The sequence below is a fragment of the Aplidium turbinatum genome, chromosome 12 (assembly GCF_918807975.1).
Source record: "Aplidium turbinatum chromosome 12, kaAplTurb1.1, whole genome shotgun sequence".
Lineage (NCBI taxonomy): Eukaryota > Metazoa > Chordata > Ascidiacea > Aplousobranchia > Polyclinidae > Aplidium > Aplidium turbinatum.
In genome coordinates this window covers 18998388-19016051 of record NC_137483.1, presented here as the reverse complement: position 1 = coordinate 19016051, position 17664 = coordinate 18998388, and the positions used below count along the sequence as shown (strand labels likewise).

The 17664-nt window shown below is 36.9% G+C and overlaps 1 protein-coding gene and 1 pseudogene across 1 annotated transcript; one reads left to right on the top strand and one right to left on the bottom strand.

Annotated features, from left to right (window-relative positions):
- Positions 1-843: 843 nt before the first annotated feature.
- On the top strand, positions 844-1322 carry LOC145781033 (large ribosomal subunit protein uL15 pseudogene; annotated as a pseudogene).
- A 1761-nt stretch (positions 1323-3083) lies between these two features.
- Positions 3084-11454, bottom strand: LOC145780831 (uncharacterized). Its single transcript, XM_082592474.1, has 4 exons — positions 11340-11454; positions 9513-9660; positions 5767-5877; positions 3084-5395 (listed from the first exon to the last, which is right to left on the bottom strand). The coding sequence occupies exons 2-4, from the start codon at positions 9579-9581 to the stop codon at positions 4388-4390; spliced, it is 1188 nt and encodes a 395-aa protein (XP_082448600.1). The 5' UTR covers positions 9582-9660; positions 11340-11454; the 3' UTR covers positions 3084-4387.
- Between the last annotated feature and the right edge of the window lie 6210 nt (positions 11455-17664).

The window sequence follows — 17664 nt, the reverse complement described above, 5'->3', positions numbered from 1 at the left end:
TTCCCCTTTTCATGCCAATTTACATGATTATGTGCTAGTTGGTACCAATTGGTTGTATTGCATTGTTTGTCAATGTCGTCCCTCCATCTTATTTATACTTTAGTCAAAACTCTATTGCTTACAACACCACGACTGTAATGCACTACGTTTCATAAACCACTGATTACTTTTTTAGAATAATTTAAAAATTAAAAAGAATAGCCTAACTGGCAACTCAAAATTCTGCCAACACTGAAGTAGCCTACCAAACAGTAACTTTCTTCGTCGTCGGAAGAATCAGTTAGCGCGACTCGCTTTTTCTTGGGGTGTTTAAATTTGTTTTCTTTTTGTCGACTTTTTGGGCAGCATTATTTTTCTTTTAGCTTTAGCAGGCTTCTGTCTTTCCACTTCTTCCGTTGCTTTCTTGACTGGCGTATCCGTTAAAAACATTTCAACAATCGGAAAACTTCACTCTGTCAATCTTGGTAACCGGCCCTGCGTCAAGAGCCTCTACAAGTATGCGACACTACTAGGAATAACCTATCAATGCTTTATCAGTCCGAGGGTAAAGATTCAAAAACAAACCAAGATTCTCTTGCTCCAAATACAGACACTTCTTAGAAAAATGCATCATATCCGAAGGATACACAGTGATTCGTTCAAACTACCCTGACCCTAAAGTCATGCCAGGTTCAAAAGTAACCCCTGGACTTCTGTCAACGCAACTGCTCAGCCTTGCAGCCTACTGACGACCAATAAACCTACACAAATTTTTCTTCAGTAGTTGAAGAAGATAATTTTCCGCTAGATGGTGCACTGACCTTTGTATCACAGTTTTTGCTATCGAATTTGCGACTGGAACAAACGTGCGAAGGTACATGGTCTCCCGTTTAAAGAAGACTAGAAAGGCTCGAGACCATGTAAGCCATGGTCATGGACGTGTAGGAAAACACAAAAAGCATCCTGGTGGTCGTGGTAACGCTGGTGGACAACATCACCATCGCATTAACTTTGATAAATACCATCCTGGTTACTTTGGAAAAGTTGGCATGAGGCATTTTCACTTGAAGCGAAATCAGTATGCTTGCCCTATCATCAACCTTGACGTGTTGTGGACTCTTCTCCCTGAATCAACCAGGAAAGAATACGAGAACAGAAAAGATGCCGCTCCAGACATTGATGTTGTAAAAGCTGGGTACTACAAAGTGCTGGGAAAAGGTGTCCTTCCAAAGCAGCCAGTAATAGTGAAGGCAAGATTCTTCAGTCGTCGTGCCGAGGAAAAAATCAAAGCGGCTGGTGGCACTTGCATTTTGGTTGCGTAGATTTTTGCAATAAATTACTTTAACTTGAAAAAAAAAAAAAAAAGAATTGCGACTTAGGCCTATTGTTAAAATAAAATAATGGTTTAAGTTTACCGTTTAATTTGACTTATTGTAAATGAAGAAGCATAGATTATTGTTCAAAATATATCCCATGAATACAACTGAGCACATTTTCAACTACACTTCAAATATTTCTTGTTTTTCTTTACTGCCACATAGCAACAGTTAGCCCCATTAAGCTATGAAGTTTGTCACCAAACTGGACTGGAGCTTGGTTGTCTCTGGTTTCTCTACTCGTTTGAGTTAATGTTGGGATCCAACGTTCACATTTACTTTGTGTAGCCTAGTGGAGCAAAAACTACAAAGGGAACCAGAAATGTAGGAACGCGTTTGTTTGTGCGGCGGCAGGTCCATCCAACGCTCTATTGGATCGGCCACTGCTGAATGCTAATTATCATTGCTACCAATATATTTACGATCCAACGCAAACTAGCAGCACCACTTTTACGAAAAGCTTATGGAACCCATCGCCGGTCACAATGAACCCTCAAAGGTTCATGGGACACTGCCAGAAACGTTGAAACGATATCTCAGGCCTCGTACCAATGAGATCCTTGTGCCTCAAATCAAGACATTTTGTATGAAAACCACTGTTTCCAAAGAGTACTCTATAGTTTCCTCATGTTCCAGAGCCCCTGAAAAGATTACGGGCCCCTAAAATTATCCCGGGCCCGGGTCCAAAAGTACTACTTGGACACCCCTGTCAACGCTACTAGACACTGCTATAAGGTATGACGTAAAACGACAGTTAACTGGCGACGTTTAACAACGCTAAAATGACGACCAACCATTCCCACAAGGACTCAATTTGCACTAAAACAGTTCTGCAGACAGTTTTAAACATTACTTCGCAAAAAAGCTAAGCCATTCTCAAACTATTCCAGTGGCAGTTGTGCCGCCAAGCCGAAAACCCATGGAACCTAGCAAACATGAGCTGCACGAAGTTGCTGGCAGGTCCAACATTAACCTCACCGATTCCTCTGTCAACTTGAAGTTGTTTTAAAAAAGCAACATGTCCGTGTGCTTGTGTCTCATATGTATTTAATTATTTGTAAACTGTACTTAGTTTAATAGGCTTATTATGGAATAACATATCCAACCACAGCGCTCTTGATAACCAGCATAGTACTTTAGTAGGCTACAATTCTTGTTTATGCATGTAACTCGCCTTGTCTCAGACAGCAAATCAATCGTCTTTTACATTGATTCAACGTCTGCAGACTTTGAATCAATGTAAAAAACGGTTGACTTGCTATCTGGATGTAGAAAGCTTGGCATGCTTTTGTTCAGCATGAGGCCTATCACGCTTCAAGGTTACTCTAATCACGATGCTACTTCTATGTGATTTGACCTATGCCGTATTTTTGTATCGAGAGGTTGAGCTAGGTTAAAAACGAAACTGAGTCTAAAAATCGCACGTTGAATCAGTGTAAAAGTGACTCGTTTGAGACAAAGCATGGCAATATGAGGTGTTGCGACCGTGCCATGTTTTAAACTGATTGTCCTGCTTTGGTATCATGCACGTTATGACGTCATCGTTTTGTCGCTTCTACCTTTCTCTAGACCTCTGCTATGTTTGTCATACATTGTTTTTTTTCGTTGTGATGGTCTGAAATAAAAACAAACTTAACTGAACTGAACTGATTCAGTGCGGAGGCTAAAGATCACTTCTTGCAAGCTACAGATTTTCTGATGTCTCCAACCAGCAAAACTTTCTTAAAAATTTGTTTGTTTATTCTCAGCAGCAATACAACAACTAATAGCGAATCACCAAAGTAGATTTCTTGTCTGCAAAGCAATTTTGCCGATTTGATACAAAAAATCTACAGAACAAGAAACAAACAACAGCAATGGAGTCTCCTTTAAAGTTAACCCAGTTTAAAAGTTACCATTTTTACATAGTTTCAACGTTCAAGGATGCTAATACGATGTAAAAATGGCAACCTTTGCGAGCATCAAAAATCGTTTACAACGCATGCAAAGGATTCAAGTCTGCACGGTATGACTTCATGTACGTTGACTCAATGGAACAGCGACATCATATGACACTGTTGCAACGTCAATAACATGATGTGTTTCATAAAGAAACAGAAAATCCCAGATGATAATTTGGTATTTCACCAAACAAAAGTTGTGAAAGTGCTTTGGGTTTGATCGACATAATATTCAATTAATTTTTAATCACTGAAGTGAAACGTCACAATCATTAATAGCAGCAGATGCACGAATTTTAGTCAATACCACAAACAGCAAAATCGGTCATTTTTACATTTGCAGACATTGAATCAATGTAAAATCGACCGGTTTTGCTGTTTAGGTCTACATTTCACCACAACATGTCAATAATAATAATAATAATCAAACGCGTCATTAGATCGATGCATACCATAAAATGGCTCGCAAAAACTACCGTTCTTTCACGTTTATTAAATATCATGTATTCTTAAAACGGATAAACAATATTCAACCAGTGAACTCTATCAAAATCATATAGGACCAGCCTATGTAACATTCTTAAAAATTTATCTTGTTGAAACATACCTTAGTTTTTGTTGAACCGTTTTAAAGAAAGAATGAAAAGGACCAGGTACCTAGTCGGTTACTGTATTACCTTAATGTTTTATTTATCAAACGTATTAACACATTTATTCAACGCATAAACAACTTTTATAATTTTATAAGCAAAGATTCGACAATTTAAATACAGTAATTTTGATTCATCTAGCAACCTCAAAATGGATCTAGCTTTCAAAATCAACAATTTTTACATCAATTTAACATAAATCAAAGTAAAATTTATGATATTTGTCGGCTGGAGAGTTTGTGTGCAAAATACGAACACTTTTACCGCGCCCGCAGTCTTGGTAGCAAGCACCTGGTCATACATCGTCGCCACAATGTTATCAAAGCATGAAAACAACGTAGTTGCCCATCAATTCCATGCTTGTCTAAGCTCCACGCTCTGGAACGGCGACCTCTCAAAGCTTCGTCTTTTGAAGAATAATTTGTCTACTTTTCAGTAGCAATTATCGAGTGGTTCCCCCGACTGTGATGGCTGTGCTGACATGCTGGGTAACCATTTTGTTTTGATGATGATAGGCCGGCGCTGAAGTGGTGTTTCTACGGGGACTGTAAGCCTTCAAGTCCCGGAAAACTGTCGTAAAAAACTGGGCGTCATTGTTGATGCGAAGCATTTTTCCAGATAACTTGTGAATAATTTTACAGCATCGGCTCCAAAAACCATAGCGTTCTGGCTCAATAAGAAAAGGTCGAAGTGGGTAGGATATTTCGTTTCCCATGTAAGAGTAGCTCATGTACAAACAAGTAAGTACAATGCATTGAACTTCAAAAACGCTTGTTACGCTCTCGGGCACCATCTCTCGACAGAGCATATACACAAAACAAACGCTAGACGGCATAATAAAAGTGATATCCTGCCACCCTTGCATTAACAATGCTCTATCGACGCCCCTGATCCAAGTGATCACATCAATTGGTTCCAAATCCTGGACTCTACGACATCTTCTGCAAATAAACTCGCCCAAGCATTCCAGTAACTCGGCAGTTGAAGCCTGAATGACGACTTTTCGCGGGGGCGCCACATTTTGAGTAGGTTTAGGAGCTGTTTGCGTTGCTGGCTTTGAATTATCATTTGCTATGGCACGAGCTGTGTGCATTGCTTGCGCAGACTTCTGTGGAGGGTCGACACGTGATAGATTCCTACTATTTACATTTGTAGCTGCCAGTCTGACCTGTTGCTGACTTGGCAAAGATTTGTAAGTATTTTCATGCTTAGATGGTGACTGATTTTCATTTTGGTGACTAATTCTGGTAACTGCCAGTCTAGGTTGTTGAGAAACAGGTTTTGTGTCAATTGATCCATTTTTAAGTCCAGTTTGTGACCTGCTCTTGATGGCATATTGAGGTGGTGTATTTTTAGTGCCTTCTTTACCCACGGATACTCCCCGGCGAATATCGGGAGGGTTGGTTTTTTGTGTTTGATAGCCTCCCTCCGGATAAGAAGACGGGTTGATCTGAAATTGAGACCGATTATTAAAAACATAAACTAAACTGCATAAAATAGTTCTCATTATATCCGTTTGCAAAGTAATAATAAACGTAAATAATATATAAAAGTGATGATATCAGATGTTTATTCGAATTGTAATACCACTCGGTTTCACCACAAACTTTCATTACCCTGAGTTGGTGGTCTAAAATAAACCTTTAATACAATTTCAACCTTATAATTGAACCCGTTTTCAATCCACTTTACTTAGTTTAGCTTGCTCATCCAGTTTGCTCATCCAGTTTGCTACTGAGTCATCATTGTAGATCTATTCATGTTATGTAACACTGACACAATGAATACATTTTGAGAGCACAAGAAATTCATTTGACGTACCTTAGAAGCTTTGGACCCTTTCTTTTTGGTAGATTCTACAAATCTTTTCCATGTCGCAGTCGGAAAGAAAAAAGAGCGCTTCTTCCTTGAGTGCTGAGTGTCGTAAGGAAGCTAGATAAAGAAAGAGAGACCTTTGTTAAACTTTGCAATTCGGCTTGCAAAATCTTCGAACTTTAATTGGTTTCAAAAACATCTTAGGTTTAGGCGATTTACATCATAATACTGCAAAAATATTTACTTTATAATCTTCTTTTTAAAGGCACGAATACAAACAGACTCATTAAAACCTTGATCCTATGTATTTCACTTATAGGCTCACTATGTTGTTTTAGTATAATTACAAAAACTGCATCCACAGCTGCATCGTTATATTATTTTGACAAATCTTGTCAACATGAATCAAAGAATATCTGGTCATCCTGCGGTATGCCATTTCAGTAGTTTCCACACATTTGATGTGCAGGTATTTTTAGATATTCATTTGAAACCAGTGCAATAAATTCAGGACATATTTCTTGTGAATGAAAATTGCTGCTTATAATTAGAAGGCGTTCTTCTGGATCTCACGTTTATGAAGGCTTGGATGCCAACAAGCCCAAATTAGACTACTAAAGTTAGCCAAAGCTATTAGCAGCGACTAGTCATTAAATATATTGGCAATTCCAAAGTAAAAAAACGCTTTGCACATTTTCTACGACCAACCCAAAGGCAAATTTCAGTTACAAATGTAAGGGTTTTGCTTTTGTCAAGGATTTTAATGACATGTCACAAAGTGTTTAACTTTTCTGTTACTAGTGTTGTTGTTTCCAGGCTTTATAAACGGGGTGCACTTTGCAGAAATATAGCACGTACTGTACATTAATGTTATATCTTTGAGTTTGGAAAACTTGCTATTTCATTTCGATAAATTGTTGTTAGAGGTTGAATCACTATGAACATCACAGGCCACAGTTTGGTATGGGACATCCGTTTCAGTAAAATATGAAATAATCATCAATTCACATTGGTTGGCACAGGATATTACGCTATGTGGTGTGTTTCCTGCTTTATAAGTTCCAGGTAGGCTTTATGATTACATCAGAGGGCACAGCAACATCACTTGTTGGTCATGTCACTACCCAAACGGCACACCAACTCTTGTTACATTGAATAAACGTTAGCAGGCGTTGGAGCCATTGTTGAAAGCAAGCTACTTTGATATTATGTGGTAAAACTTTTACGTGGCACACTTTACTTCTCGTTTTTTTAACCACCTATAACGTTGTATTTTTGTAAAATGCAAAGTGTTTGTTTGTGATGCACATTTGCAATTTCTACTGAAGCTGCCTGAACAACAAAATGTCACACTGTTGTCGTCTTTAGTGAATTAACTATCGCGTGAATTATGTTATAAGAAGACGCACAACTGCTTGCTCTTCCACTGAATAAGAAAATCAATCACTACGTCAGTTGTTTACGGAAACGGAACCAGGTGTGAAACGTCAGTTTAACGTACCGATGATAGATGCATTATTTTCTGATGAAACATCGGTTTGGAAATTTCTTTGTTTTATTGTGACAACAACAAGACGCAGTATCGTGTATCCGCTAGCCTCTCATGACTGATGCTAGCCTAGAAGATGCTTGACAAAATCTCTGTGAAACGTATCAAGCTTATAGCCCGACTTGACATCGAGTGTGATCTCTTGCACGTTTACTGAGTGCGGTGGGCAAAAAGTGAATGCAGCACAACACGACTTGTAAAGCGTATCCAAGACAATCGGCCAAGTCGCACGTTTTAGGGAATCTGTTTCGGGTCTTACAGTATACAACCTTTGTCAACATTTGGTAGGTTTACCTATAAAATGACGTGAAGATTATCTTTTATATAGAGAATTTTTAGTTTAACTGTTTCAACTAAGCTTACTTTTGCGAGTCTAAATTTCCATGCACAAAACCATCAAGCCTGCAAATCTTTGTTTTATAAGTCACTGCAAGTAGACTTTCAAAGTCACTTGCAACCGCGTTTTACTTTTATTTTCCGACTGTTTTACTCATGAAAAACTGTTTAAAAAGATCTTGAAATTGGACATTTGGAAAACCTTCCACAAAATTTATCAGATTCCTAGATATTTTCTCCAAAGTGATTTTTGTAAAATTTACGGGATTAGTCTACTCGGCTCATAAGTCATACTTCATACTCGGCGCATGAAACTAAATAGAATTTACAAATGTTATTGCTGCATGTTCCGACCCTACTGAAATATTCATGAAAAGTTGCTGGGTGTGACGTCATTGACAAACAAATGTGCAAGGTTGTTCGCCTGCACAAGCGTTAGCAAAATTGCAGCCATTTTCAAATGGAAAAGAATCCCAGTTCCTTTTTTGTTGAAACGAATAAAAGCGTCACTATGTTAGCTGCTCACAAAGAGCTTCTTTATTGCAAAAATATCATTCTACCGTTGCAATAAATCTTAACATCTCCTTGATTAGAACGTGTGCTCTGTTACAATGTTAAAACGGGTCATATGATGCTCCACTGAAAGTTGGCTAAAAAAAATAAAAATAATATCTGAAAACATCAAACAGCATCTCTCATTTTTTTGTAAATGTTCACTGACTTTGAGGCGAGGCATTCAAAAACATATACACGGAGTAGATAAATAAATTGATTTTTCTGATTTTAGTGTGACACTGCCTACTTTGTTGCAGTAGGCTACATAAATCTTGTAAATATTTGCTAATCAAAAATTTTTTTTTCATTATCATAGAAAAGAAAGAGACATTATAGTCGAAAAGGAGAAAGTGTAGCATTGCTGAAAAAGTGCCTAATTGCATGTATTTCGCAAAGGTTTCATTCAAGAGACGTTAAGGTAGGTATGCTTTGAAGAATGTAACAAGAATATTTTACTTGACAGATCAATAGAAAGAGCCACACGCTGGTGACGCCTCCACTGCCGTTTGTTTATCTGTTTCAAATTTATCTGAATAATTCATGAATAGAAGGAACTAAGGCTTGTTGAAATGGCGCAAGGGTTTTAAATTGAATAAGCCTCCAGCCTTAATGCGCACTTACAGTTACACAACCCATTCAATACATGACTTTGTAACGTCAGGTCAACGAATAAAACATACTTTGTGAAACATAATAAAAGTTAAAATTAGAAATTTCCGGCGACCCATTCAAGACCGTGTTTCTAGAGAGGTTACCAGACTACCCGTGTTCAAAAAGTTGTTCATGTCCTTCAGAGCTTATTTAAAAAAATTCTAACTTTCGTTATGCTCTTGGAACATTGAACAATTTTTTATGCTTGTAAACCTTTCCGTTTTACAGGCTTTATTCTTAGTTATCGCATTATTCAGCAATCAGAATTGAAAACTCTGCTGACATCAACAAAAAAGCTTTGCCAGTAGCAATAGGTTGTGATAGATTGAGCAAATTCTACCTATTAGATTTTTAATGTTTCCAAATTTCAAAAAAAAATTAAAATGCATTGCAGCGTTTTGCAACATCGGACAATGACAAACGCAGAGAAAAAAAATCGATTTCAAAAGTCATTGTTCCCAGAAAGCTTTGCTGAGCTTTTTTGTGAATATATTGCAAGTCAGAAAATAATTGTCTTTGAAATGTAAATTTTATGCATCTTTTTATAGCATTGTTTTGAAAACTCAAAAACAAAAATCAATGAAATGCTGCCTTGTTGGTTGTGTTAACGGTGTTTCAACGTAAAAAGCAAGCTAGTTTGTAAAAATATAATGATATTTACCTGCTTCAAATTTTCGATGCTTGATATTCTATGCTCTCGGCGAAGTTCCGTTGTGTTTACATTCCCCATTGCGACTATTTCTTTGCAAAGTTATTCCCAATCAACACCAACCAGAGGCTAATGTTTAAGTTTATCAAAAATGAGTGATCTATAAATAATGCAAAAATAAAATAAATGTAAGATTTTTTTCCAGAGATTAAATCAATCGATTGAATATATACTGAAAAGTTTGGGTGTTCATCAGGACAATTATCGTTTCTAGCACTAGTTGCAACGTTCATGTGGTAAAAGTGAAAGTAAAAGCGTATTGTAAAAGTGTGATCAATTGTACTTCAGAATATTCCAAAATATTTAAAAAATATATTTTTTTTTTAAATGACATTCTTAAAACATGAATTTAATGCAGTAAGGTTGGATTTTAATAGCTCTCACTAAAAAAGTGAAATCAATACTTTCATCAAAATAGATTTCTGCAAGCTTGTCAATAGAACATGTCTTCGGAATAGCATGCTGCAATGTTATATGCAGCCTTGATTGATTGCGCAATTCCGACATGAATCAACAGCAACATGCTTTTAACCTTAGGTAGGAGGACAGCAGCTTTTTTAATTATAGAAAATAACATTGTTTTAGCTAGATAGATGCACTCTAGCTGCGTGGCTGCGTGATGAAGGGCTGACCTGTAGGGAATCGTCTTTCAATCAATAAAAATCGATATAAAAGACAAAGCATCTGTTTCTCTACGAAACAACCTAGGTTAGAAGAAAAATGTTGATTTTTTTCTAACAAATCAATCAAGTTTTGCTCAACTTAAACCGACGCCGGGTCCCTTTATGGATCATTATTCTTCTCATGTGTCCTCTATTGCTCTCTGGCTATCTTCAAAGTGCAAAGCTTCATAATATCAATCGATCTGATGCACTGTATTGTCTAGAACTGTATGAGGCGTTTGATATCAGAATTTCTATGCATGTCTATCACTTCAGCTTTGGGACACTGAAAAAGCTGATTGTTTTTGTTCAATTTACATCTCTGGACGTTGAATCGAAAAAAACAAAGCAAAATTTACTAAAAAGCTTCGATTCGAACTTTAAACTATGACGGCAATGCTTTCCATATGTTTTAGCATGGTCGACATACTTCCTCAATTCAGCAATTCGACACGCAGTGATAAGATCGAATCATTAGTTCTGGTTTGCTTTAAAGACATTCTATCAACGTAGAAAAGTTCAGTTTAAACATTGCGAAATCACAATTTATTGCTTAATTTCACGTAGAAAGGTCAAATGCTTCGAGGGTTTCCAAATTTTTTAATATTTAAAATTTTTGCTTCCAATTTAGACAACTTCAAGTTCTTTGGTGAAATAACCGTTTGACTCTCGATAAAACTAAACCACTGGGTGGAGCATTCCGAAATAGTTGTAACCTATACCAATAACTTTTGTTAAATTTTTTTGAAAAAATAAACAACGTGATCATATCTGAAGACAGACACTTCAATTAAAACAGATCCGTGTCGACAGACGCTGGATCGAGCGTACTTTCTTGGACTGCCATTTAGCCCAGACATTTAACAAGTCATCTGCGTCAGAACACTCGACCGTTCTGTTACCTTTTACTGCAATTAGTTTTTTTCTCGTTTTCCGGGTAACAGACTTCATTAACCTAATGTGCTGATGGTTAAAAATTTATACATTGGGTGGCGTCATGTTTATGTTGTTCAGTTAAACACAAGAAGTTCTTATTTTTTTGTAAAAAAATGATCACAATATATTTTCTCTGACTGAATTTGTAATTTTGACTCTTTTGCTTTGACTTTGGTCTTACCTGATGCTCCAGCAATGAGAAGCGGGTGCTGTCCGAAGCCGCCGATGATTTTCTAACCTTGTTCTAGGCATGTAACTCTTTACTGGGCTGAGTAAATGTTTTATTTTAATTTTTGTTCGTTGTACTACAAACTACGAAACTTGGTTGCAATACTACAAGCTCATTGATGTTAGTCTTCTTTTAAAACTTCAGCTGTTACCTCTCAAACTGATCTCTGACAAATCTCACTGATTTGACCATTGCAAGTGCAGAGATTTCATTTGGTCTTTGAATAAGTATCTCGGAACACCGACTGTCTTCATAAAAACTATTTTCTTGATCATAACGACAAAGTCAACTTGAAAGCGTTTGAAGTTACTTCACTATTCTAATTTGATGCAGCTGCTGACACGGTTGTGGAGGAACTGGCTAGAGCGATGCAAAACCGAGCAAGGACAAAACGAGCTCTGTTTAGAAGAGAAAAAAGGCAGGCGCAATACTTCCGCTACGAGCCAGCTTCGTGCATCTGCTATTCAGCTCAATGTGGTCAGTGCACGCTTTTTTGCATCATTCATTAGCGATGACATGAAATATACAAGCAGGCTACCATTCATAGGCTTATCACATCAATAAGCACAAGGCACTATTAATTATATTGCACACATTCTTCTGTTGTGTTACACTGATTTAAACCCTCAACCATTTGGCGTTGTACCAACTGGAAGGACAGCAACGGACATGCGATTGGTCATATAACTTTCTGAAATAACATTTCTATCAGCCGGTGTCGTTAAAATCAATTTTATCGTCAGCTACTTTACCTCACAATGCATAAAAGCTTGTTTGTTTCAATAAAAAAAAAATTGCAATCACGCAATATACAGTATTGGGAGTTCTTTTATAACCAATTGCCATGCACAGATGTTAACTTACCTAGTTTCATAAAAGTGAACTAAATATTCAAATCACTTAATGACGCTTACATTACAGCGGATTCAGGGCCCACTTGGTCATATGTCCTCCCAAATTTAAAATAAATTGAAACTTTTTGCAATACGACAAGAAAAAATGATCGAATATACAGAACTTGCGTCTCAAGACCCCAGAAGCTATAGCTTTGTTCATTTTATCCTAGGCCTTTCTCTCCTTCAATCTTTCTTGTGGTGCTTGAGCGAGTATCAGGCTATAGCGCTCATCAAATTCATTACAGCTTACACATAAAGTACACCAATCTCATAACTAAATAGCTAAATATCATACAGAACTCTTGTAACAACTTGCGATTCTTGTTTGATAAAACATTTCGCCGTCTACAAAAGCTTACTAACTGCGATGGTAAAAATTTCTGATTCACCATCAGCGTTAGAAACTTCGGCTTTCGTCATGATTTACGCCACTGAGTTAAGTCATTCCATCGCAAGTGGTCATGACGGTACAAATTCCATGTACTAGCTCTTGTAACAATAACACGTTTCCCCATAAAAAAAATCCTGGATTACCCCAAAGTTTGAAGTTTTGAAATATCAAAGATTTCTTCCAATGTGCCCCAAAACTGTAGAGAGCTAGGCCTGCTAGCTTAATAATGCTTCTGGCTCATGAAACAACAATACGCGAAACCTAACTCTTACAATTAGCTGGACAGTAAGGAATCCACTAAATGCTAAAAATGACAACTATAATACAGTGTCTTGAGTAGGTTGTAGATTCAACTTTGAAGCAACGCCGTATGAAAAGTAAAGTTACAACTGAATTTCGTAATGCAAAAATCTGAGCGCTACTTTCTTTGCACAATCGTGTTCACCCTTGAGCAAAATGTCACGAATTTTAATATTATGAGTTTTGCGATAATTAATTGATTTTTGTGGCAATTAATAACATCATAAAGCAAACTTTTCGCCCGATGATGACAAAAAATGAAGTTTGTTTTCCTTTATCAAACATCTTTCAATATCAAATCTACGCACAAAACGATTTCAGAGCCGAGGTTTATGACATAATCCAATACCCCAGCCAATGCTTCACCCGTAGCACTGCCCATATTTGGTCACGTTTAAACCTCTAAGAAGAAAACAACCTGGCTTTTCTTGAATATAAACTCATGAGATATTACATCATGAAAAGATTTATAGGTTGATTGGACGGTTAGGACAATTTTGCCGTGAAATGATTGATACAGCAGTTACGATCTCGTTAATCTTCACCACCAAAGGTTATAGAGGACAATTTCTTATAATTTCAGTTGCAGTTTTGCAAAACACAAATTTGCGATGACATAATGCAGGTAAGCGTTGTTCAGATCAACAATAAGTAATTACAGAATTGCTTGAAATCTGCTGAAACCTCGTAATGGCACTTTTGGGCCATGAAGATGCCTTTTAGCGAGTTCAGTCAAGGTTGATGCTGTAGTGCTTCGTGGTTTGTTTTCGAAAGTGTTGCCTTGCGCCAAACCAAAAAAGAAGTGATGCAATTTTCGTGTCCTGATATAAACTGTAGGTTTAGAGATGGCGCACATTGAACAGCCCATTGTTCAGTTTTTGTTTACTCTTGATACTGTCGTAACAATGAGTTTGCCACACAGTTATACAAATCAGTAGCAAAAAACGTAGGTCATGTAAGCCAACTTTTTCAATAAAAGCACGGGTGCCACCTCGTGAAAATACTCATAAATGAGACTACCGGCAAAAACGTCAACTTCAAGCAATACTGCTGCAATTTTCCAGTTATTATGGAAAATGCTATTTTTTGATTAGTGATAGCTTTTATGTCATGCTTTTCAAATCATGGTAACCCTCATAAACAGTTAGTGAGCAGGCCAAACTGACTACCTTCCTTTCTTTATCAATCTGCCATTTTCTCACACCATTTAACTTACAGTTCTTCATTTGGTAAAGCTGCAAGATGCCCACAGTCTTTTCAAATTGGTGTTGTGTTGTTGGTAAAGTTTATTTTCAGGTCTTCTATTTTCAGTCGATTTATTCTTGTATGGCAGCTGCTGTGCTTAGTTGGCCAGACAAACAAAAAGCGTGAAATCCAGAATTGATTAAAAAGATTTATTTTCGTAACAGGTTTATTTTATTGCATTTGAAATCATGCATAGATTCCAACAAAGGCAGAAGAAGGCTAATTTCAATGTCACAAGACATGACATTGCCCAGATTTTGTGCAACGTCTGAAAACGTTTTACTCGTTTAGTCACGTGCCGAAACGTTGTGCAACTTCGCTGTAAAATGTTACTTCACTTTTTTGTAGACAGCTCTTCTCGTTTCAGTCGCAATCTTCTTTCACTTGAAGGCGATGGAATGAGTTATGAGCAGATTTTGTGATTGTGCTACAAAAACTCCGAAGGTGTCCACAAAAGTAAAGAACTTGTTGCAATAGTTGCAACAATTTGCAATAATTGCGACAGCAACGCCAATCAAGCAAACGATTTCCTAAAGCAACGTCTCGTGACATTCAAAATCAGGAACTGCCAAGTTTTCCTTGCGTAGAACATATGCAAACACCGCGGTTCGATTGATTTCAACATGATGAGAGTCAGACTGACCTAAAATGAAACCCCAGTGACACCTATGCGACTAGACCTAGCAGACTGAACAACAAACTTCCTTCAAAACACCAAGTTAATATTTATCCTTTGACATCAATTCAACGTTACTTGTTGTTGCAACGACTGATATAGGTCAGATTACAATCTCACGCTTGCAGCCTAAGGAGGCTACAGACTCAACTGCCCTGGAAGACAACCTGGGCCAAACAAAATTTGTTAATAACTCAAAAGTTTATTTAAATATTGTCAATCGAAGGCACCGACATCTTTCCAGCCTGCAAGTTGCTCTTTTTTATATTGATTCAACGTTTATAGACGTTGAGTCAATGCAAAAATGAACTAATTTATTGGCTGAGTTTTGACCAAGCCATCACTTCATGACGTCAGGTTATTGCGTCAAGACATTCTCCAAATGTCTAAATTTGCACAAAACGTGCACGAAATGCGTAACGGCCTGCTAGTGGGCCACAGTGCGTGCTCAGACTACGTTGTTCTGAGATCACAACTTTTTTATGAAAGGGATTTACTTCTCTTGCAGGTTTAATCAAAAAGAAATGGAACTAAATTTATCATCTGACATTTATCCATCATTTGCAAACCAATTTCTAGTTGACTTTATATATCTTTCAGCATGGATATAGAAAGTTATGATCTTATTGTCCATATTAAGAAAACTTCTGGCTTACACTTTGACAAAAAAATTCATATTTTTTCACATTTTACTGTCTTTCCAGACAATACAAAGGACCATAACGTTGTCAGGCAGTGCAAAATCTTTATTAACAATGTTGTTTTTAATAAATTTCAGTCAGATTGTCAGCAACAGTCTACAATATCTGCAAAAGTCCAAAAAAATCTAATAAATAGACCACATCTGCAGGAATACCCATCGCTTTAATTATTACCAACTCAGTAGTTATCAGTCATAAATCTTGTTCCTGAAGTTTTTGGGGCGTTTTCTGTGAATGCAAATCTTCCGTATCCCTTATGGATGCCAAGCAAGATGATAACATAAATCAAAAATAGCTTGTTTACAAACCAAGTTCATTTTTATTATTGGTAGGTCGTAAGTAGCATATTTCCTCCTAAGTTTCGGACTCAATGTCTTGTGTCTAAATGGTTCCTTCTACGTTCATATCCTTCCTACTTTAACCTTCACAAAAACTGTTTAAATCGGTGAATTGCATTGCATGCACGACAGTACTGTTTGTCACAAACTCCCTGAAACTATTTTTTTGATTCATTATAAAATATAAGGTATTCGTATCTGGGGAGTCTGGTGGTACAGCCAACTTTCTTAGTTTCTTGTGAGAAAAAGCAAAATTCCATGGCATGTGTAGGCTACAAGATTTAAAACCTTGTAGACTTTGCATCTGTTATTTTTTATACGATTGAAAATGTTACCTCTAGCTATATCCGCTCTATTCTTGAGAGACTAGACAACATTTTACCTTCTATTTGGTGAGGAAATCATTCGACCCGTGTGAATAGCTTCAGGAATGCAACAGGGTGATTGAAAGGCAAGGAACAAGACCGAATAGGGTTATAGTGCAGCACTATTGGAAACCGAATTCGTTATTTCGATTTTCTGGCTACCCAGTTGAATCATAAAGACCTCAATTGCTTCCTATGATTTTGGCGAATGTTTGTTCTCACCAAAAATAAATTCAAGTCAGCCTTCTTTAAATTTCTATTTTCATCTCAATATTTCTAAAAATGTTGATGTCAAGGAGACACTGTGCCTTGTCTTTGTTGACAAAGTTCAAACGTGGTTGCTTATTAGTTCAAAAATCAACGTATTTTAATGTCCAACAAATGAAGCTACAACACATTTTTCTTTATCAAATCAAGTAAGAAATGCTTGCAGAAAGTTGACGCCAATCCGTGTTTTAAACTTGGTGGAAACTCAAACTTGTATGTAAAATGTAAAAGAAATGAAAATTCAAACAAGTCACTTTATATTTCTATTTTTTGTAAGTGTAAAGCAGACGTCATGGCCACAGAGCACATAACTTCTTTTGAAGTGTTGTGTGCGTTAATTCATACAACGTCTTAAAATGTGATTTTAAAAGTATTATGCCATACGAAGGTGGTTTTACTTTATAGCTTCGTATAAATTGTTGTTTCACATCCAAAGAAAAAATCATTCGTAGCCATACGAAGTCATTCATTTAACAAAAGCTTTTATTGCGGTACAAACATATTTGAAAAGAATCATTGAAAAAGTCTTCACTTCAGAGTACCTTGTGCTAAAGAATTTCGATGTCAAATTTGGCAAGCTGTTGAGAGGGGTTAATTTGACTACCTCCAGGTGGATTGCGTTTAATGCGGATTGGATCTATGCGGTAATATTGACGAAAGGTCCAAGAGGTGCTTTTAGACCCGGGTCCTGGATGGTATTATGAGACAGGATCTTTCAAGTATGGGAGCTGAAAGAAAGCACTAACTAATCACTTTTAGTTTTTGTTGGAAAATAATTTCTTTTTCTGAAAATTCACGTTTTGATAAAAAATTATTAGTAATTTTCCGTTTCTTAAAGTAATTTTGTAAGGTGTCTTGTCTATCCTGCTGACCCGGCTGTTTTATTAGTAGGCTACCGAGCACAAACTATTCTTTCAATGGTCTTGAATCTGTGCTTTTGTTTTCAATTTTCAGTCTTCCTGTTTGTACGCAGAGGCGATGCCTAACCTTCATGGTTTGTAAGAAAAATTATCCTGCTAATCATTGTTCTAAGATGGACACCTTAAAAAGCATTTTATTTGACATTACTTTTACAAAAATCGAAAGGTTTTTAAATTG